Here is a 23,171-nt window from a genome sequence, read left to right as displayed (position 1 = left end):
CGAGATGCTTTGAAGCCATCCTGGGCGCGCAGACATTTTGAATTCATGTGCGTGTTTGTAGAACACGCACAAACGTAACGGTTAATCATCTGCAGCGGATATGCGCACACGCATTGCGCTGTTAGCGTAGAGCAAAATGACATGCTCATTTGCTGATCATGCATTTCGGTTTGGGTGTATTGGCTTCGATAACACACCTGTATAGAATACAAATGCAGATATGCAAATAGCCGTACTAAAGCCCAGCAGGCATCACTTTGTACATGAGTCAGCACTCTAGTAATGTAATATAGCTCTATGGTTTCACCTAAAAATATTTTTTTAACCCTAACCCCTTGGGTATCTTTACTAGAAAGTATCCTGCATCTGCCAAAATCCACCTATTGTGTTATGCACAAAACTTTTAGTGTTGGTGACTGCTCAGTATGGAGGTATCCTGAATCCATCAAAATCCTACAGTACCGCTAGGCTCACAATCCTCAATCCATCAAAATTCCCTCGTTTTCAATATGGAGGTATCCTGAATCCACTGAAGTACTCTAGAACAGGGGTATGTATTTTGATGCATTCAGGGTGGTTAGGGTTAAATTGCTATTTTTCTAATAATACAAAAGTTTTTCAATTTTGAATGAGACATCAACCAAAAATATCAGCCCATGTTTAGTTACGGAATTATTACTTTACGCTTTCGAATTATCGGCTGCCAGACAATTATACCCGTTCTCGCGAGGTTGGCTGGTTCCCGCCCTACAATCAGTATCAAAAATGTATGGACCGGGAGCCAGTCTGCTCGCAAAGCGGATCTGATGTTGTGCCCAAAACAAAATTTTTTTTTTCCAGAGGTTTTCAGATGTCCAAAAAAGGAGTTTTTGGGTTGGAAGAAAACATACGGCATGTTGAACATGAATTTGTTGAAGAGCCAGTCGAACTTGTACAAACCCAGCCCTAAACGCTATTTGATAGTACTTTAGAGTAGTTGTACAAGAAATCAACCCTCGTATTCGATGCTTCCCTTGCCAAGCCAGTCCTACTGGTGATGATCACCGTTTTCAGAGCATCACGTCAGTAGCCAAACTTTGCATTCAGATGTGTCCTTCCATCTCCGGTTTGACCTAGTGCAGTAAGAAAACAATAAATTTGAAAAAAAGAAGAAAAAAAGTAAGACTGCTGCAAACTGCTTACTGACTGGGTGGACCTGAAATATATAAATCTAAAAATTAATGTGGCCTGACGTTGCGAACTTAGCAAGTTCTTCTTCAGAGGCTAAAACAGAAATGACAGAGGTACATACATTAACATGGGGGTGCACACAAACATGCAGGGCTGAAAGAAGAAACATGTTACCCCCATGTTAATGTATGTACCTCTGTCATTTCTGTTTTAGCCTCTGAAGAAGAACTTGCTAAGTTCGCAACGTCAGGCCACATTAATTTTTAGATAAAAAATTTGGGTTGAAAGAGTGTTATTAGTTTCTCCGGTACTACGGTACATGAAAACAAAGGAATGTCCACAGTAGGTTTGGAAGTGGGTGTGTGTGTGTGTGTGGGGGGGGGGGGGGGGGAGTGTGGGGTGTCCTCCCCCAACAATTTATTGTCGGCAAAATAATTGCCCTATTGGCAAAGTCAGCATGGCATGACATAACGAAAGCGCCACCTATTGACAAGTAGTGCCTAGTTTCGTCCGATTTTAAAAGCGCCCCTATTGGTCAGATCAAGTAACCCCCCCCCCCCCCCAGCTCTCCCAAGGATCTGGGTTGGGTTTAGTATCACTATAAAAATGGCTGCACTGACAAAGATATCCATTTCTTCATCCCAAGTATGGCAGCAGAACTGACCTACAGGAGGCGTCCAGTCAGTAAAGTCTTCCTTGTCCTCAGTCTCCTCCACCTCTCTCTCCATGAGGGCTTTCTTGGTCGTCTTCACCCTCTTGGCTCTCTCATCAGGAAGATCTGTCTTGCTCTCATCGGGAGATCTCCATTCCGTTTCCATGGGTGCCGCTGTTTGCGTCAACACCTTCCCCTCACTGTTTGCTTCCTGGTGGTTTTGTTTCCTGATCTCTGTCGAGAGAGAGGGCCCAAGTTTTGGGGCGGAGGGCGACGGGAAATCCAATCTGCCCCCAGAAGAACTTGGCTGAAAAGACAAGAAGAAAACATTTGTTAACCCTAATCCCCTAGAGTGATTTACTAGGAACCTTCTTCACTCTTGCGAATTCCAACACCATGGTAAACTCTACACTCAAACTGTTGGACTCTGATTACGGTGGATTGCCAAACCCCAAGTAAAGTATAGTCAGTTTACTAGTGCAGTACTCACTCTAACAGATTCCAACAAACAGATCGTTAAGGTCAATAAACACCTATCTATACTTACATTGGTGAAGGATGAAACTCAATATATGTGATATTGCGTTTCATCTTGTCTTGTTTGATTGTATCCCCTGCTATATCAGATTTGAACTGGCCACCATACCACGGCAAGCTTGATGGTTGAGGGTTTAAGACATCTGCACTAGTCAACAAGAGGTCATGATTTGAGTCCTACTTTAGCAAGCTGGGATATCGCTTCTCACAAGCTTCGAGTCAGCACTGAGTATATGGTGCTTATAATCATGAGATTATTTTATTGGTGAAAGGCAAAACCAAATAAAAAACCTGAGAACGTCCATTTTTGCCATTTTCCATCATGCATGTCATTCCAGTCAAACTAGCATCATCATCCGAAAGCAAATTATATGCATGTGCATTTGAGACTACCACTTTGTTAAAACAAATAAGGACTGTGCATCGGAACTGGATACTCGAGTATCCGACCACTGACGTCAAGAACCGATTCCAGGTTATGGAATCGGGTACCTGTAACAACTTCACATATTACTGAGTAACTGTGCAGAAAATTAAAAAGAAAGGTTCTGAATGTCATTTGTGGAGATTTTCAAAATAAAAACCTGGCTACACGGAAAAACACAACAGATTCATGATTCTGAGGTTTGCGAAAATGCAATTTACACCGAAAGCTACATATTGGGCTCGATGTACAAACTTGTATCTTGCTGTATTAATGCACCGCTGTAGTAATATTATTGTGTGGACCTTTATGAACAATCTGTACAGCCACTTTTGAGATTCAAATTTTGGGTTGGGTTTCTTAAAGGGAATATACATTATTTGCTTTTGCTGTAATTTTCAGAAATGGATGGAATTGGGGGGTTGGAAATATAAAGCAAATATAGTTACACTGACTTTTTTGAGGTTTTGGGTTCGAAAATGCTATAAAAACCAAGAAAAACGATCGTTTTCCTGTAGTCTGGTTCCCTGACTCCATATAAGAAGAAACAGAGCAGTTTACATACATTGGGGAATTGTAAGGTCAGGGAACCAGTCTAGCTGGCTCGTACCCGTTCATAGGTTTGTAATCGATTGCAAACAAGTGCGATGGTCAATTGGGGCCAGTATTTGAGAAAAAAGCCAGTTGTTTCCAACGCTGATCGGCCGATCAGCGTTGGAAATTGATACAAAAATACCACTTTTCTTGAAAATGACAGTATACCAGGTGCCATGATTTTACAGGATGCTTTACACTGTCATTCACTAACAGTCCAGCAAGGTATTTCAAAATGATTTGGTAGTTTAATTTTTGATGTTTGCAAATGTTGTATTTTCCCTTTAAACGGATGCCTGGGTACCCGTGTTTTTTGGGTTTTTTTTCAATCGGGTACACGGTTCCCGTACTACCCATAAATACACACCACTAAAACAAACAGCTAATGCTGCCTTCCCATACACAACTTTTCAACTTGTTTTAAGCCTTTTCTAAACATAGGCCAACAGGCACAAAACGGACTGAACATGCTTTTATGGAAAAAGAGGCTCGAAAGGGGAAAGATACAAAACCAATTCAAACAATAAAAAGTACATTAAGATTGTGATATAAAGTGAAAAACAGACTGAAATATCTTTTAACAGCAATAGCCTACCTTGTGTTCAGCGTCAGTAGTACTTGTAGCCTCCGTTCCAGGAGATGATGCCATGGGTCTATCAGGCAATGCAACTCCCATGTGCTTTGATGAGCTGGTAGTGGCTGAAGGGGAGACTACTTCTTCAGGTTCATCTTCGTCTTCTTCATCCTCCACTTCTCTATCTGTTTCCCGCTGGCTGGTCGAAGACAGAGGCGTGGCTATGCGAGACGGGACCTGTCAATCAAATACATCACAGAGTAACATCTGTTTCTGACTGGCATTCCAGAATCTTGGCACCCCAAATTATTCCAAAGTTTTGAATTTGACAAATTAGATCACGACTTTTGGTCAGGGTGACTACGAAAACTCGATAAAGCTCACAAGAACTGTGAGCTCCAAGAGATTAGTTTATGATTATACAGCGAGTATAAAAAAAGGTATCACAAAGTAATAGATCAGTTTGTTAAAATTACAAACTTTAAACACTCAGTGTCGTTGCATCTGAAAGGGCAATTTATCAGATTTCTATTGATACCTTAGAGCAAGTTCAGGCACAAGCTATGGTTAACCATAGTTCGACTAACTTTGCTTGAACGAAGGATAGTTGGACGATCTCGTCAACTATTTGGAACCGAACCACAGGGAAGGGTTCCATCGCTGGTTACCAATAGCTGCCGACATCACAAAGCACAATAGGAAGCCAAGGCCAACAAGTTTCGTGACGACATTTTGACCATCGTTTGACTAGAGGCGTTCCCACACTGCTGTTAGTGCGCACGCATAAGTTACGTCACAAATCAACCACTAGTCGACTAATGGTCCTTGCCCGAACATGACAGTGCTCCATTAACCTATTATTTTCGGATCACTTTTTCATACACCCTGTTTAGTAAATATATCCAACAAGTTTCCAGCTCAATAAAATAATGAAAATGAAAGCAACTTACCACAGGTTTCAACTTTGGCTTTAAGCAGGCTCTGCCCTTAATGGAGCCAAACATAGGTAGCTTCTTGCTCAGAGCTGCAAAACTTGTCTGCGTTGACGGCCTGTCATTTATCAAAGGAACATGTTTAAAATTGCTGACTGATTTATAATTTAAACTGATATTAGTTATCCCACCAGCGTGAGTGGAACATGGAATAATGTAGTGCGTCTGTGTCCCATATGCCATGAGGCTGAAGGCCGAGTGGTTTATGGAACACAGACTCATTTTCAGAGTTCCAAGAGCGCGAGTGTGGGATAACGCATTTATCTTCAAGCAAACTTGACGCACAGTTAAGATTGAACGCTGTACATAAACGTTTAAACCTGCATGCAAGCAGGAATGGTGAGCGCATCTTAGAATAGCGCTATACGCAGTGTGCGATATGGACCGTGGTATATGGGATAATACCACACTGTGGTTGTCATGGATCGACCAATCAGGATTGAGGATTCAAGTTTGCTTGGAGATAAATGGTATTATTAGTAATTCTCAACAAAAAGTCTTTGCCTAAATATGAATTGACTGGCAATGGTGCCTTCTAGAGACAAGAAGCTATAGACAATTATCATGTTGCGGCCATCTTGATTTTTTTCCCATTCAAATCAATGTAACCAAAGCAAGGCTGGAGGGAAAAATAGTCTGGTTCCTTGTTGCACAAAACCATTATCATTCAGTACTGTTATTGGATACAGGGAACATGACTAAAATGGTGGAAACATGATATAGGTCTATTGTGATGACTCTTGACTTTAAGAAAGCAGTTTTGATTATTACAAATTATGGCAACTTATTCCGTAGTCATGAGTTAAACTCTACCCCGATTACAAAAAAAAATGTCAATTCAAATCTAGTCCCAACCATCGGGTGTTTCTCAGAATTGATCAAATTATGGTAAACCACAGTTCTTGATTAATATTGCTCCCGGCGCCTCCCGGTTGTTATGTCAAACAAGCAAGTTTTGATATTTCTGTTGTTGTGGGTGAGGTAGTCTTGTCTCAAGGCAGAATTTTAGATTCTGTCCATATTTGACGCAGCTATAGTCCCTCCCTTACAAAATGCAGCCAAGCTGTCGCGGTGGTAGAGGGCGCAATCAACGTGATATCAAATCCAGTCTTGGGAATTTCGGCACCCGGACCCAAGAGATCCTGGGCATATTCCTGTGGTCCACCTAGAATTTCTCTGGTCTGGGTGCCGAAATTCTCCAGACTGGATTGGATTCATCTTGTTGCTAGCGCCCTCTACCTCCAAGGAAACTTGGCTACACTTGCCATGGGCCGGCAGCATCAGGGGGGCTTAATCTAAATCCAGACTCGAGCAAAGACTACAGGTGGGGTGTGGGGGTGGGGGGGGGGGGGGAGAGGGGAGGACTGGAAGAGGAAAATGCTGATTACTTTTGCAGTGCTGGCATGCTGGCAGGCTTGGCGATCTCCACCAGCCGCGTGAGTCTAGCTTGCTCCTTCCGGAGTTCGATCAGGCGCAGCTTGAGCCTAGCCCGCCAGGTCTTGTCCAGTGTCTTGCCACTCTTGATGCTCTCCATGAAGGCGTCGAGAGAATCATCTTCAACCACTGAGGCCGCACTGCCTGGCAAAATAACAACAGGTAGCGCTTGTGAACTTTTTCTCACAAGTTCTCAAATAATTGTGAGTATACTGTACATATTTATAAATACCTCGGACAATTTACCGACTCCTATTGGTCGAGAGCTTGTCACATGGGTGGTTTTAAATGGTTGATAACATACCACGTGCTTTTAAACACTTTTTCCCCCAGTGTCACGTGAATCTGGACTCCTATAAAATCTGGTCCCTTTTAACCTTTCATTTCCTTGAACGTTCACAATCTTCACTTAGGCATGCGCAATACTATCAATGAGTCCGCATTTTATAGAGTCCTAAATTCACACTACATACCGCCGCGTTTTGTGCTGTATAGAGCAGTAAGCGCCACGCGTTCGCCAGGACATTTTTAGTACTACTGGCACGAGACACATACCATAAACATAGCTATAGGGGTGTTTCACAAAACATGAAGTAAAATTGATGAAGAAAATTGTTGGAAATTTATAATTTTTGAATTGTTCTGACTTTTTGAGCAAAACATATTTTTGGGAATGGGAACAAAATATGTACTTGGCCGGTATTATACAAGTACGTTTAAAATCGGCCAAGCACATATTTATTCCCTTATTATTACGGTGCCTAGTGCAAAACTCGTTTTTAACTAAAAATCAGATCAAGGTTGTTTTGCTAGTTGAGAGTATAGTTAGAACAGTGCAAATCATGTCAAATCATGTCAAATCATGTCAAATCATGTCAAATCATGTCAAATCATGTCAAATCATGTCAAATCATGTCAAATCATGACAAAATCCACTCACTTTTACTGACAGCTGTCATTTCCTTTTCAATCTTCTCCATTTCAGTCTCCACTTCATAAAGCTGAGATTTCTGTCAAAAAATAAATTGTTTCTCACTTTTTGCTTTTACTTGTTATGACAAAAATAAAATGCAAGGTTCAAAGCCACAGCAATTACTCAGATAGTAAAAAAAAACCTGATCACTGAGTCAGTTATTCCTTACATTTTCCAAGTTGACTTTGTGAAAGTGACGGTTCCTTTCAGATGGCACACGAGCAAGCTCAGAAAATATATGCTCAAGCACAAACCCTGAAAACCCCACATATAACACTTTCAAAAGGGAATGGGATGACTCCAAGAGGAAAGACCTCATTCTAAATGTCAAGACCAATGCTTTGAAAAGGTGACTGAGTGATAACATCAAATATCAGGAATAAGTGCCTGGCAAGTTTATTTGCAATGGGCTAGCTGTATTGGGTATTGGTCTTGGCTGTAATTCTCAGAGGTGTAAGCCAATCACAAGTCATTCACAAGTCAATCACAAGTCAATCACAAGTCAATCACAAGTCAACCACAAGTCAACCACAAGTCAATCACAAGTCAATCACAAGTCAATCACAAGTCAATCACAAGTCAATCACAAGTCAACCACAAGTCAATCACAAGCCAATCACAAGTCAATCACAAGCCGATCACAAGTCAATCACAAGTCAACCACAAGTCAACCACAAGTCAATCACAAGTCAATCGCAAGTCAATCACAAGTCAATCGTAAGTCAATCAAAAGTCAATCGCAAGCCAATCACAAAGCAATCCCAAGTCAATCCCAAGTCAATCACAAGTCAATCACAATTCAAATCACAATTTAACTCAACCACAAGTCAACCACAAGTCAACCACAAGCCAATCCCGTGTCAATCGCAAGTCAGTCACAAGTCTATGACATGTCAATCGCAAGTCAATCGCAAGTCAATCGCAAGTCAATCGCAAATCAACCCCAATTAAGTCAATCACAATTCAATGGCAAGTCGACCACAATTTAATCAATCGCAAGTTAATCACAAGTCAAGTCACAGTCACAGGGGATGAACAATGACGTGGGAGTGTCTTTTTCACAGTTCATTTGAGAAGTTTTATTACTTGACTTGAGGCTGAATGACTTGTATTGACATGAGTTGTACTTGTGATGGACTTCTGATTGACTTGTGATTGACCTCTGACACACTTTATGATGGCTTGATTCCAACTCAAGCAATTCTCGTCATCACAGACGACCGATGACTCTTACCAGTGAATCGTAAGTCTGCGCTTTCTCCTTGACGACGCAAGCTTTCTTCATCCGCATCATTCTCTTCTTCTCAATCTCCCCGGTCCGATCCAGGAAGGTATCCTCATCGCTGTCATAGTAATCATCCTCCTTCCAGTTCTTAGCTTTCCTCTTATGACTTTCTAGAAGGTTAACAATCAATTTGTGCAGTCAGAAAATAAGGAATAAATATATAATAATAATTTGGGAGGCTAATCATCCTTACTCGCAGCTGGTATGCTGAATTGCGAAGGACGCGGCTACAACGTGGTCGGGCCGCTGGCACGTGAAGGTGCCTATGGCTGCCGGCCACATCGACCCATATATGACCACGGAGCACAGCCTGAGATCAAAAGTGTGTGATTTTTCCGGAGGAAGGAAAACCGGTGGCCCAGGAGAGAACCAACGCACAACTCTACTCACATGCGATCCGCGGACAGGATTCGAACCGTGGTCACCTTGGTGAGAGGCGAGCGCTTTATGCACAAGCCACCCATGCCACCCAAAATGGGCATCAGATCCGTGGTAAAGTCAAGCACAAGTCAAAACAAAAGTCAGGTCAAGTAACACAGCTCATTTGAACAATTTGTCAGTTAACTTGAGACTGCACAAATGACAAATGACTTGAGATTGACTTGTGATGACTTGATTATTACTAACTATGAGTGTTTTGTGAGTAGGGTTTTGTAACTAACATCCATCTTGGTCAGATTTCCCGATGGAATTAAAAAAAAACTACAGTAAAGTTGGGCTCTATATCTTATGCGCCAGTCTAATATGGCCCCTGGCTAAGGTCTGACACAAACACACTAATCATCACAGAGAAAGAGTTAATAGTTACGATACAATAGGAACAATAAGGTAGCTTCTTACCGTGCGTGGCTTGTCGTAGCACACCGTGTGCATCCAGGATCCGACATGCTTCCAACGCACAGGCCACTACCGCTTCCTTCTTCTTGCCTTGGACGGCTGCCTCGGCATAGATAGGCCTCCCACTGGCATCATCTATGGGCAACCTGATGTGTATACAAATACAGCACGGATTGAGGGTTATTTAACAATTCAGGCAATTCACAATGCAGAGCGCCACCAAGAGTTTTTTTAATGGAGAGTCCATTTTTCTAGTTTACGGTCGACAAAACATGGCCCATTTGAATGAGTGTCAGTAGACAACTTGAGCTAATTTGTTATAGATTGGGGCATAGCGTTCTGCCGCCTCACAAAAAACACCACATTGATAAAAAGAAAACATAAGGGCAAACAGATACTCCAAGCATTCCTTTACGAAACTACTGACTGGAAAAACGAACAATTTCAAATGTCCCGCGCTGTGAATTTGACCATCTCCCACAATGCGCTGGGAAAAATAACTCTTCGTGGCAAACTCTTGGTGGTGTACTGCATTGTGAATTGCCCAAATTGTTGACTGCTATGGCGTTTTTAACACCTGAGGGGCGCATAGCACCCGAGGCGAAACTGAGGGTGCTGGCCTTGCATGCGCACACAGCACAGAGGTGATTCATATGCAACGCAGTGTATAGGTAATTTACATGCAACGTAGTGTATATGAACTAAACAGTTATTTTTTTTTACAGAATGTCCATTCTAGACCAATGAAATTACAGTATCCAAAACACGATAATAACAAAGTGAAGTTTGTTTCAAATTTTTCTTCATCTAATTTGTGGTTTGGAAGTTTACCAAAAATGTGCTAACATCAAAATCAGCAAACATGCTGTGGTCACACTTATCTTATATTTTTCTTACAAATGCAGTCATTAATTTGTATTTCACATAAATAAATAAATTGCGATAGGACCATGTACATAATTCTCTTGTGACATTTGAATAGTTTTGGTAATAGATTTGTGAGGACTTGTGATGAATCAACTAGGACTATGGCTGTAGGAGTGGTTACCGTTTCTGTCAAAATCTCACGTCTGTACAGGGTGAGTAAAACAAAAACGAAACCTAAATGTCGGGACCATTGTTTTAGTGAAGTTCTGCATGTAGTACTTTCAAAATCTAGGATATGAAAGCCAAATTCATAAGCTTTCTTTTAGTACAAGAATCATTCCAATCACTCATGTAATTTTCAAGTTACGAAATTTTAAACACAAGCACCGTTTTAAAGTTCCGTCCACCGATCACAAAAAGATAAGTGTTCTTTCAGCAAAATGAAAACAAATCACAAAGGGATGTGTGTGAATTGTTTTCATTTTGCTGAAAGAACGCACACCTTTTTTGTGATCCGTGGACAGAACTGTAAAATGGTGGTTGTGTTTAAAATTCCGTAACTTGAAAAGTACATGAGTGATTGGAATGATTCTTGTACTAAAAGAAAGCTTATGAATGGGGCTTTCATATCCTAGATTTCGAAAGTGCTACATGCAGAACTTCACTAAAACAATAGTCTAGACATTTGGGTTTTGGTTTTTTTTACTCACCTTGTAGTCTTGGTTACTTACTCTACTTTGCAGACAAACTGTTTACTGAAACCACTTTCCTTTTCTTCCACATTGTATTCCAGATCATATCCTAAAAAAAAAATTAAGAAAATGAGACCTAAATTTTTTTATTATTTTTCATTCCGTTGCTTGTGACTGGCTTTATGAAAGGACTTGTGAAAGGACTTGTGATGGACTCGAATATAACACTTTGGTCTTGAGAAGTCATACGCAACTCATTGTAGCAGTTCTTTCTTGGCCTTCCACTGCTGTGACCCGGGTTCGAATGCTGCCTTCGAATCCCGCCTGGGCCAATGCGTGGATTGGGTTTTCAGGCCCTACCTGATTCCATGAGTTTTCCCTAGAAAACCCTTGCCAGAGTTCAGCTCTACATGGCTTTGCAAATTTTGCAGAACATACACTTGTTCTGACATTACACAATTTGCGTTCGCATTCACTTTCATGCCAAGTATGGACAAGGCTAAATGTTGCTATTTTTTCATTGTTCCCTCGGTAAGAAAACAGAAATAGCTTTCACTGCTCTGTAGTTGTTTTTATTGGCTGTTAGCAAGACTAATGAAAAAAATAAACTGAAATGATGGCTTGACTCAAGTCCAACCTGAGTCACAAGTTTGGTGACTCAACTAATTGAGTTGTTAGCGGTATTACCCTAACTCCCTAGCATCTTTTACTAGGAACTGGACGAATTCCATCAAAATCCATCGATCACTGTGCGTCTAATACAAAACTGTACACGACATAATGGAATCTACCACTGATGCACTGGTCAACATTCATGGACTTGCTACATATGTCTTTTATCACAACAGCAGTACAGGAAGCTAGACAAAATCAATCGGATACCCCTAGCACTGTTACGGGCCTTTAAGTCCAAGTTCATCAAACTCCATCAATATTTAGTCACGCCAAGCCTTGTGGACCAAGTCCCCCCAAATCCACCAAAATGGGGAGATGGATTTTGATGGAGTTGGGGTGGTTATTGTTAATGCAATTATCATTCTCATACCATGATCTCTGAATCCTTCTCAAGTCACAAAATTCATCGACTTCTAATATCACCGACTGACCTTCTCTCTCAAAGTAACCCCTGAGAGTCTTCTTAGGGTCTTTGATGTAGCTGGCTTCTTTCTCATCTTGAGTCATGATGGCAAATGGGTTGTCACCTGCTGTGTCTGCATCATCTGCATCCTCATAATCTAAAGAAATCAAAGATCAGACTGAAATTACACAGATACAGAATCTTTGTAGAGATATGCAAAATCCTTGTGCCTAACAACAGGCTGCATCTTTCTCCTCTTCCAATCTCATCCCTGCCTCCTCATCATAAACCAACCTATTCCCCACCTATTGCCTGCATCTTTCTCCTCTTTCCATCTCACCCCTGCCTCCTCTTCCTAAACCAACCTATTCCCCAGCTGATGCCTGCATCTTTCTCCTCTTCCCATCTCATCCCTGCCTCCGCAACCTAAACCCACCTATTCCCCAGCTGATGCCTGCATCTTTCTCCTTTTGCCATCTCATCCCTGCCTCCTCTCCCTAAACCCACCCATTCCCCAGCTCATGCCTACATCTTTGTCCTCTTCCCATCTCATCCCTGCCTCCGCAACCTAAACCCACCTATTCCCCAGCTGATGCCTGCATCTTTCTCCTCTTCCCATCTCATCCCTGCCTCCGCAACCTAAACCCACCTGTTCCCCAGCTGATGCCTGCATCTTTCTCCTCTTCCCATCTCATCCCTGCCTCCTCTCCCTAAACCCACCCATTCCCCAGCTCATGCCTACATCTTTGTCCTCTTCCCATCTCATCCCTGCCTCCGCAACCTAAACCCACCTATTCCCCAGCTCATGCCTGCATCTTCCTCATCCTAAACCCACCTATTCTCCAGCTGATGCCTGCTCCTTTTTTTCCTCTTCCCATCTCATCCCTGCCTTCTCATCCTCAACCCACCCATCCTCCAGCTGATTCCTGCATCTTTCTCCTCTTCCCCTCTAATCCCTGCCTCCTATTCCTAAATCCACCTATTCCCCAGCAGATGCCTGCAAATTTCTCCTTTTCCCATCTAATCCCTGCCTCCTCATCCTAAACCCACCCATCCCCAGCTCACGACTGCGTCTTTCTCTTCTTTCCATCTCATTCCTGCCTCCTCTTCCTAACCCCACCCATTCCCCAGCTGATGCCTGCGTCTTTTTCGTCTTTTTGTCTAATCCCTGCCTCCTATTCCTAAACCCACCCATTCCCCAGCTGATGCCTGTACAGTATCTTTCTCCTCTTCCCATCTCATCCCCGCCTCCTCTCCCTAAACCCAACCATTCCCAGCTGATGCCTGTATCTTTCTCCTCTTCCCATCTCATCCCCGCCTCCTCTCCCTAAACCCGACCATTCCCAGCTGATGCCTGTATCTTTCTCCTCTTCCCATTTCATCCCTGCCTCCTCTCCATAAACCCACCCATTCCCTAGCTGATGCCTGCATCTTTCTCCTCTTCCCATCTCATCCCTGCCTCCTCTTCCTAAACCCACCTATTCCCCAGCTCATGCCTGCATCGTTCTCCTTTTCATTTCTCATCCCTGCCTCCTCTTCCTTAACGTACCCATTCCCCAGCTGATGCCTGCATCTTTCTCTTCTTCTTGTCTAATCTCTGCCTCCTCTTTTTCCTGCTTCCTGCTCTTCTGTTCTTCCAGCTCAGCCAGCTGCTGTTGTCGTAGCTCCTTCAATTCCTTTACACTCAGCTCCGACTCTGCCTCCTGGTCTTCCGATGGTCCCTAACACAATAACAGTTGAAAGGTAGTTTTGTATCTCTTTTGACTTTTTGTTTTTGATATTCAATAACTAGGTCCCTCATGATGCAATAAATACCACAGGAACCTACCTGCAGAATATACATCCGGGAGCTCCCGCCCAACTTGAACATGTGCCCCACCCTGATCCTGTAGAAAACTCGTCCCTCCATCTGCTGCTTGTTGAACCAGGAGCTGTGCGTGCTGCCGAGATCATAGAGATAGAAGCCAGGATCGTGCTCACTGTCGCCCGTCAGTCGATACTGCAGCACAAGATGATAGCGTGACAGAGAAGGGTGCTCAAGAGGAATATCACAGGTCTCCAACCTCCCAAAGACATGGTAGCTTTTATCGTTCAGGGGTATCTTAGAAATGATGGCCCCGCCCTTCAAGACATCAAGAAAATACTCTTTCTGTGGGACTCCGCTCCAGGATGGTTCTTTGTAAGGCAAGGGCGGTGCTTTTGCAAGTTTTTCGGCAGGCGACTTCTCCCGGACTTTCTTCTCCGTAGTGACTGGCGCTCGTGCTTGAACACCACATGGACTTGAATGTTCTTCCTTGGGGGGTGGTCCTGAAATGTTTGGGTTCTTGCTAGGTTTTGAGTTAGTGGCTGATTGAGGCTTTGGGAATGCGAACCGGTCCTCGTCAGACTGTGATGTTGGAACTGCATTATCCGGAGGTTCATCATTCTTAGGTCTTTGCTCCAAAGCTTTTGAAGCTGCTGATGAATGCAATTTTTGAGCACCGGTTTTGGATGGAAGTGGAAGTCCAGGCAGTTTAAATCCTACTGCATCTTGCTTATCTGCTGAGAAAGAAACAGATCCACTTGTTTCTTCAGTGTTTTTTGTGACGTCTCTGCCTTCATCCATGTCATCAGAAATGACCCGTGATGGAACCACTGCTTCACATGGAGCTATGCATGGAGAAAAAAAATTAATAAGTTGAAAAAATTAATAGGTAATTGACCGCGTATTGTATACACGCAGTTTGTTTGTGCACAAATCTAACTGCGGGCATCATCATGACCACACAGTTGTTGGTTATGCCTTTTTTTTTCACTGCAATTGTAGGCTGAATCTTCATCATGGATCGTTTTTTACTTCAAGGACCTGTGTAGTGGTTATGCCAGGCAAGGTTTGGGTGAGTTCCAGTTGAAATTAGTGTCTTACAGGGACAAAACTGCACATTTTCGATAATTTGTTGGGACCTGCCAATGCTGCTGGTAGCCTGGTTCAAGTGAAAACCTTCCTCCAGCCCTAAATGACAACCCAATGATAAAATTTAGGACTGGGTAACTCCAGCTAACTACATGTACTATCGTAGTTCTTTTTATAGAAATTTTTCTTGAATCTCCATAAACTTTGTATCCTCGATCCTCCTATTTCTGCGCAGATAAGGCTTTGCAACCAAGTAGCTTAAAAAAAGCAAAGCAACCACTCTTTTCCTCAACAAAACTTATATTGTTGGCTTACGTTCATCCACCGTGCCGTTTAACAAAGCGAAATCTCTTTATTTGTGGCAGCAAGCGGGGAATTCCAAAGCGTGCAGTTTTGGCGTTGTAGAAAAGAATCCTGCCGAATTCTGCGCAGGGGACGCTTCATGAAAAATCTGTGCAGTCCGGGCCATGTAACTCAATATAAAAATTTTTTTTTTAATAACTTAGACTTGTTGGCTTTAGGAAAATATATTTCCTGAGCTTTTAAAACAAATTTTCGGTAATCCTTTCTTTTAGGACCCTGTTCCTATATAGGAAGGGAAAGACTCACCAAAACAGCTAACTAAATGACACTCAAAAGTGACATTCTGATATTTCTTGACACATTTGAACAGTTGGCAATGACACCTTTTTGAATATCAGCAGGTTTATGTTTGTGGAAAGAGGGCAGGGCTTTGTTTTTAGAGGGAAATTGAGGGGTAAAAGACGACGCTGACAACCAGAAAACAGACTCAAAAACCAAGATGGCAAACGAGAAAGCTCGATGCAATGAAAGCTCGATGCTGATTGGCTGATAAAAAATAAACATCTTAATTATTTTTTGAGCAGCCAATCAGCATCGGGCTTTCATTATGTACATGTAGGGCTTTCACGCGTGTGATAACTACAACATGCACTTCTGACTGTGAAAAAAGGTAGGAAAGTCACATTTTCTTTGAAAGTGCTTTCAAAATTACAACTAACATGAGTTTATATGAAGGAAAATGACTGCTTTAGCCTGCAAAAGTCACTTTGGTACTGGACAGTCATCTGCAAAAGTCAGTTTTGAACGGAACTCGTAAAAATTAGAGGTGTCCTAAAAGTAAGGATTACCAAATTTTCTTTCTTTTTCCTTTCTTTTTTTCAATGCCAATACACTTTTCGTAATTTCAAGATTATATTCAATATCCTATTTTCGAGATTTATACAAGGGCTTAAATTTACTTATAAATACATTTATACATATTGACCTATTAAATATAGATCCCAATGATATTGTTATTCTGATCATCCCAATCAACGGACACTGTTTTCGATGTCGGATTTTACAACTTATGACCACAAAAATTCCCAAAAGTGTAAGAATTGTGTCTTATTAGTTGGACCGTAGGTGTTACACCCTTAAAGAAACTGCAAATTCTTATCTATGACACCTTAACTATAATACTGACGATATTGGGAGACCAAGAAAGGTCACCTTTCGGTCACATTTTTGACTTCTGCAGGCCCGGAAGCATCTGCCTGCATTTGTACTTAGTAATTAGCTGTAAAAAGCAGATTAGAGACACTCATCCACTTGCTTGCGATCAGACCACACCTACAATTTAGAAGTGCTCTGATTATAGCTCAACTACATCTAGTTGGGGACAATTTCCCCTTCGTTTGGTGGTGGCACGACCGTTGTTCAGCCTAGGCGGTGAGTACACACCTAATTTTTATATCTTTCTTTTCAATTTTTATTGTAAATTTTGTAGAAGCCTTGTGTAAAGATACTATGGATAGATTTTCACATAATACAAAGGGATTGATTCTCTTCAATTGTAATTATGCTTGAAAGAGAAGTGTTTTCGATATTAAAGGGAATACATGCTATAAAATATCACCTTTTCCCACCAGCTTTAGGCATAATTGGCAATAATTGTAAGGTGAATTAGCAAGAAATGTAAAGCAATAACTAAAGTAGAACGTGCTTCTTCAAGTTTCTCTTATTACCTGATGCTAAAGTAAACTAAAGCACTGTTTCAGAGACCATGGGCAGTATTATGCACCATGAGGCTCCGCCAAATATTAGTTTAAATGTCAGAATTATCTTATTAGTTTTGTAACTGATTGGATTTTGTTAAGCAAGGTAAAATTAAATGGATGACAACCAGTTTCCACGATGGCAAGTTTTACAAATATATGTACACATTCCAAATAGCTTCAGTTAAATAATTAAATTCCTGGATGTTGAAGTTTTTCCAATTTTATCAGCAAAAGCTAAGATTAAACATGCAACAGTCGTTTTATATACCCGACATGAAACAGTCGTTGTGTACAACCAGTGTGCTTTACCCGCAAACGTTTTCACCAGATTGATACGATAAATGAATCCCAAATTACCTTTTTTCGATTCAGCACATGGACTTGAGATTTGCACAATGGAAACAGGGATGATAATGAGAGAATATGGCATAGTAATTATGTAAAATATCTAGCAAATTTATCCTTAATAGTTAGGGTTTGGGACACAATTTAATCTAACTACCTACACGTTTGGTGGCGGACCCGAAAAGGACCGTTTTGCACAGCGCATTATAAGATGGCAAATCACATGTGTTATAAATAGACATGAGGAAATCACGGTTTTGCATAAACACTACGGTGTGTCTTAAAGGACACGGACTCTGACAGTAATAATTATTCACTGGCCTATTATTAATGGATGGATTTGGGATTTTATTAATGCATTTATTGCATATCCTTGGAACTTTGATAAGAACATATATTGAACCTCTTTCAGGATTGTATGGTTCAATTGTTACATATAATTTAACGTATTTACATTGCGGAGCTAAGCTGTAAATGCTGAATTGAATTGCTATGTACATGTACTTTTAAATGATAACAAACTAATGAGATGTCCATTTTGTTTTCTTTAATTCCACAGACTTACAACTGTATACCCATTTGACTGTCGTTTTTTTTTGTATATATATATTCGAGAGAGCCACAACTGTATATTTTGCATCTTCATCCGAATAAAGTATCATCAATTAATCAAATCTAGTCATCTCTCCGTGTCCACTCACTTCAAATCAATATTTATTAACTATAAGTAGCCTTCGGCCACATGAGGAGTTCCCTGTCAATCAAATTCAATAACTCTTCCCTTGGCTACAGTACGAAAGCGCGCACGCACGCTAGCGCCCTCATTTGTTTAGTTTTGGTTGGAACCATGACGTCTCTCCAGCCAACTGATGTCACGAAAACGCTCAACCAATGACCAAAGCCGAAACGTGTTTCTGGTAACTGGCGCGAAAACACGCTCGGTCATTGGATTAGCGACCACGCCTTCAAGTAAGTGCGCGTGCGTATGAGGGTGGTTACTAAGCAAATCGCGCGTGCGCACTGCATATTCTTGCTGCATAGTCTGGCCCCCGGACCAGATGTGATATGAGCGTCGAGAATAATTGTCTGGTCTAGGGAATCAGACTACACGCTGCACAGACGTACATCATACTAGAATAGACTCTGCTGATGAAAAGAGTCTACAAACACGAACAAGTTTAAAGTTGCTTTCGAGTTTATTTTCCAGATTAAAATTTAGATAGTGGATATTTTTCCAGAGGTAATGACGGCAAACTAACGATTACTAAAGGTTTGCCGTCGGCAATCCATATCAACAGAGGGCGCTGTACTCTTTAAAATAGGGCTGAATTATAAGATGTATTAAATTCCCACCAAAAGTTGTGTAGCACGTTTGGTGTAATGGTTAAGCAAAGGCTCTAGTAAGCGGGATGACTCGCGTTCGATTCCGACCGCACCACATTTTAAAGTTTTTTTTCTCATCCCCAAATAAATAAGAATATTCTTCTTTTATTATTTTAACATGTCTCAAACATTTTTTGCAGAGTATTACATTTTCTTTTTCAGATTTGAGGCTCTGGAAGATTTTTTTAAAAGGGAAATAAAGTCCGAAATTATAAAATGGTCTGAATCCCATCTTGTGAATACGAGGTAACAACGATAATTTTGGCATGGAGCCAGACTAAAACTTGTCACCGGAAAATGTTTTAAGTACAAAAAAACAGTAACTGCGCATGTTCAGTGCATATCCGGCAAACTAACGTTTACTAAAGGTTTGCCGTCTCCGGCAAAATATACACTGCCTAAAATTTAAGTTCGGTCAGCATCGCATATGGAATTTCTGAACCCAGCGGCCCAATACTCAATAGATAAGGACACATAGAATACTACGACGTAAAAATTGGCTTCTCCAACAAGGTAAAAATATTTAAAATATTGGTCAACAATTTTTTTCGCCCGGTTTTGAGCACTTTATACCCTGGTATCCCTCCGTAACGTAGGGAGGAAAGGGAGTCCACCTGGGCTGGGTTGACGGGGATTTTGTTGATTTTGATTTTATAACTTTTGCATAGCCTATTTCACGGCTGACTCTTTCTCCATTTCTGAATTCTGTGGTCAAATAAATGACATCTACTATAAGTCTTTCAGTACATGGCCAATTCACAACTGTTACCTGCATTTTCGATGTCGTCTGCTGAAGATGTTTTCATTTTTTCTGTATCTTCCATGGTGGCTGCCATTTTGGTTTTTCCTAAAAGAATAATAGCGCCCTCATATTTTTGTTTTGCCCTCCTTGGAAATAATATAGCGCCCTCATTTTTGTTCTGCCCTCCTTGAAAATAATACAGCGCCCTCATTTTTGTTCTGCCCTCTTTGAAAATAATATAGCGCCCTCATATTTTTGTTTTGTCATCCATGAAAATAATATAGGGTAGCAGACCAGTAAATAAACTTCCATAGACCCCAATGGTAAATGCTCCCACTTCAAAAAATCGGGAAAAATACTCACAACTCTCCAAAGTGTTCGAGACGCACATCAAATTAAAGCTTATTTCATCATCTTTCATTTTCTTTTCAAATTTCGGGGGGTCAACTGATGACTTTTAGGGGAAATTTCCATCTGAAGATGATCACCCCTGAAAATAGTCCTGAAGCCCATCGCCATTTTGAAAAACGATGCCTACACTCCATTGCAAAATAGAGCGCTTTTAGGGTCCAAATTACATCAAAATTACACAGAACTGCAAGCTCCCAGTCCTGTGCACGGCTTCCACCCATATTTTTTACAAACCCTCAAGTTCATGGCCCAAAGCATGCCCAAATACCGAAGATTTTGAGGGCATGCAAATCGTGATTTGGCCGGCGCAGGCAATTTCGGACCGATTTACTGGTCTGCACCCATAGCGCCCTTATATTTTTGTTTTACCTAGTCTGGTTCCCAGACCAAAAGATTCTGACTATTCCTGATGAATCCTCCAATTGTTGGGTCCTACTAAAGCGCGTCAACAAGCGTCAACAAGCGTCAACAAGCGTCAACAAGTTTTAGTAGTCGTTAAGTGCGCGTCAACAAATTTTGTATAGGCCTTTGAACAATAAAAACAGCTTTATATGGTAGAAAAAGCAATAATAAACGTCTTCTGCATATCAATTAAAGTTAAAATTACTTAAAAAGTGGTTTTCCAGCGCGAAAACTACGACGGGTTTTTCGGTTTAGTATTGGCCGCCATCTTGTTTGAGATCTACATACTACGCATGCGTGGAGTGTACCATTTATGCATAGGGGTTTCTTTATACGTTACGCTTAGGAATTAGGAAAACTATTTTTTTTTCAATTATAAATTATGCAAAACTTGTTCACGGTACTTGGCTAATTATTTGAAAAATATGCCGACTGACACTGTTCACAATGTCTGCCAAAAAATCCCAATGCAAAAACCAAACGAGGTTTCGCTAAGTGTAACGTATAAAGAAACCCCTATGCGTGAATGGTACACTCCACGCATGCGTAGTATGTAGATCTCAAACAAGATGGCGGCCAATACTAAACCGAAAAACCCGTCGTAGATTTCGCGCTGGAAAACCACTTTTTAAGTAATTTTAACTTTAATTGATATGCAGAAGATGTTTATTATTGCTTTTTCTACCATATAAAGCTGTTTTTATTGTTCAAAAGCCTACACAAAATTTGTTGACGCGCACTTAACGACTACTAAAACTTGTTGACGCTTGTTGACGCTTGTTGACGCACTTTAGTAGGACCGCAATTGTTAGGTCCGGTAGCCTCCGGTAATACATTGTATTCACGTCACATGAATACAATTCACGTCACGTGACTAAAACGGGAGGAATTCCTCCTCCGAAAATTTCCGAAGTTTGCCGAATTCGTTTCGTCGACAATCGGGTAGCGCCCGAGAATTTCCGAGTATAAGGCCAAAAAAAAATAACTCGGTCTCTGGTCAGCGCGCGCGTCGATTTTAATCATGCGCGTCAATCTTTTTTTTCCCAAAATGTTCCGCGGTAGCTCCAACAGCGCCCTCTATTGCCGCCCCTCCTCAATTTTTTTTTACCAAAGAGCACCAAGGAATGGGAAATTGCACCTAGGCAAATGATCGAGAGCACCAAGGCAAATTATGGAGGACACCAATGTACATGTGGACACCAAATAGCAAAATAGTACCCCACCTTGTCTGTACAATCCAAGCTTGAAGAAGAAAAAAAAAAAGCCGCGTCCACGCGTCAATTCCGGAACTTTGGTCTGACTAGAGACCGAAGATTTTTTGGGGGGCCTAGGCCTAATATAGGTTTAATTAACTGCTAATTGCTTATTATTTTTTTTTTAACTGAGTTGATAATTAATATTCATTCCTTTCATTTCATTTAGAAAACTTGAAATTAAACGACGATTTTGCGCATCAAATATACTCGGATCGTATGGGCGAACTTTTTGCTGCGTCATGTACAATTTTGAATTTGACGACCGTTACCGAGTTTTCCAAAACTCGGCCTTCATTTGGCTCCGCCTGCTAACAGTGCTATAATTTGGGTGCCTAATTTTGAAGAATCCAGATCAACATTTGTCGGCCTCTTACAGCAACATCAGACTGTATTACCATAACTGAATGATAATTACGAAGCAAGTGATTTATTCAAAAATTTGATCAGAACCTTAAAAGCTAAAGGTGATAAAGCGAAATCAAAACGAAACCGAGCTTTCAAAAAAGGGACATCAATGTCGTCATGTTTATTTTTTAGCCATGGAGGCTGCCTGACCTAATTTAGACGTGAGCGACGGGAATAATTGTCAGGTCTGGGAACCAGACTATGTTTTACCTCCTTGAAAATAATATAGCGCCCTCACATTTGAGGGCGCTATTCCAATTTGTAACAATCATCTATGGGTGCAGTGAACTAATTCAAGTGAGAATTTCTACGCGAGCTGATTAGCATAAAAAGTGACCCCACAGTTTCTTTTGAAAACGGAGACCGTTTGGCTTTCAAAAGGGTGGAATTGTGTAAATGTAGCCAAGGATCAACTCCCTAGTTTTTGAGCTTCCATCTGAGGGCAGGCTTGATAAAATTACGGTTGAAAAATGGGTCCTGAGAAAGTGGAAGGATGCTATTTGTAAAACGGCTACATGCAGGCTTGGGAACTATCACTTTTCGGAAGGTGATTTTGTTTTAGTGTGAATATTTAAAAATGTAATCGGCTAATCTACCCAAAATTGAAAAGAAATGAAAAGATGAAGTACAAGACAATTATTTAATTTTTGTTTGAGAAACCCCAGTGATGTCGGCTTGCATGTTATTTGGCCCTGAACTTTGTTGATTTTACACTGTTTTCAATGGGGCTTCAATTGGTTCAGTGCACTCCTATATGCAGGCTAGTAGGATGGAGCGAGAGAGAGGGGGGGGGGAGGGGCACGCATTATCGTATGCACCCGACAGTCTTGACTCCTATCCTTTCGTAGAATATCGTGGAATTCACTGTGCCAGGCCAACTGGCTTCAGAATGTCCCCCTACAAAATTGGCCGAGTACCGACCAGTATCGGGCTTGTACCGGCAGTAATAGGGACCACTAAAGTTACCCAATGTTTGTTGGGCCCATCCCCAAAACTTTGTTGGACTGTAGCTGGAACTTCAGTGTTGATTTATACCTCGCTATAAAATTTCACCGTGATACATCCCAAACTCTTTTACAATCGGCGCATATTTTTTTTAATTTTTGAATCACACACATTTTTCAAGTGACCTCAACACATCCATGAGAATAACCTCAATACA

At 41.2% G+C, this 23,171-nt stretch overlaps 1 protein-coding gene across 1 annotated transcript; it reads right to left on the bottom strand.

Moving 5' to 3' along the window:
* Window positions 1-1,004: 1,004 nt before the first annotated feature.
* LOC119745915 (kanadaptin-like) lies at window positions 1,005-19,641 on the bottom strand. Its single transcript, XM_038222591.1, has 13 exons — window positions 19,563-19,641; window positions 13,938-14,758; window positions 13,659-13,830; window positions 12,138-12,266; window positions 11,071-11,140; window positions 9,476-9,618; window positions 8,585-8,745; window positions 7,318-7,387; window positions 6,332-6,521; window positions 4,902-5,001; window positions 3,973-4,188; window positions 1,835-2,129; window positions 1,005-1,112 (listed from the first exon to the last, which is right to left on the bottom strand). The coding sequence occupies exons 1-13, from the start codon at window positions 19,627-19,629 to the stop codon at window positions 1,063-1,065; spliced, it is 2,484 nt and encodes an 827-aa protein (XP_038078519.1). The 5' UTR covers window positions 19,630-19,641; the 3' UTR covers window positions 1,005-1,062.
* Between the last annotated feature and the right edge of the window lie 3,530 nt (window positions 19,642-23,171).

The sequence above is a fragment of the Patiria miniata genome, unplaced genomic scaffold, assembly GCF_015706575.1.
Source record: "Patiria miniata isolate m_02_andy unplaced genomic scaffold, ASM1570657v1 HiC_scaffold_7, whole genome shotgun sequence".
Taxonomy (NCBI): Eukaryota; Metazoa; Echinodermata; class Asteroidea; order Valvatida; family Asterinidae; genus Patiria; species Patiria miniata.
This window is presented reverse-complemented; position numbering and strand designations above follow the sequence as displayed.

Excerpts from the sequence above, each read along its gene's own strand:
- LOC119745915 (XM_038222591.1), bottom strand. The coding sequence starts at position 19,629 with ATGGCAGCCACCATGGAAGATACAGAAAAAATGAAAACATCTTCAGCA. Across the intron at positions 8,746-9,475 it reads GCTACGACAAGCCACGCACG|AAAGTCATAAGAGGAAAGCT; the intron begins GTAAGAAGCTAC and ends TTAACCTTCTAG. Across the intron at positions 4,189-4,901 it reads AGCCAAAGTTGAAACCTGTG|GTCCCGTCTCGCATAGCCAC; the intron begins GTAAGTTGCTTT and ends TTTGATTGACAG.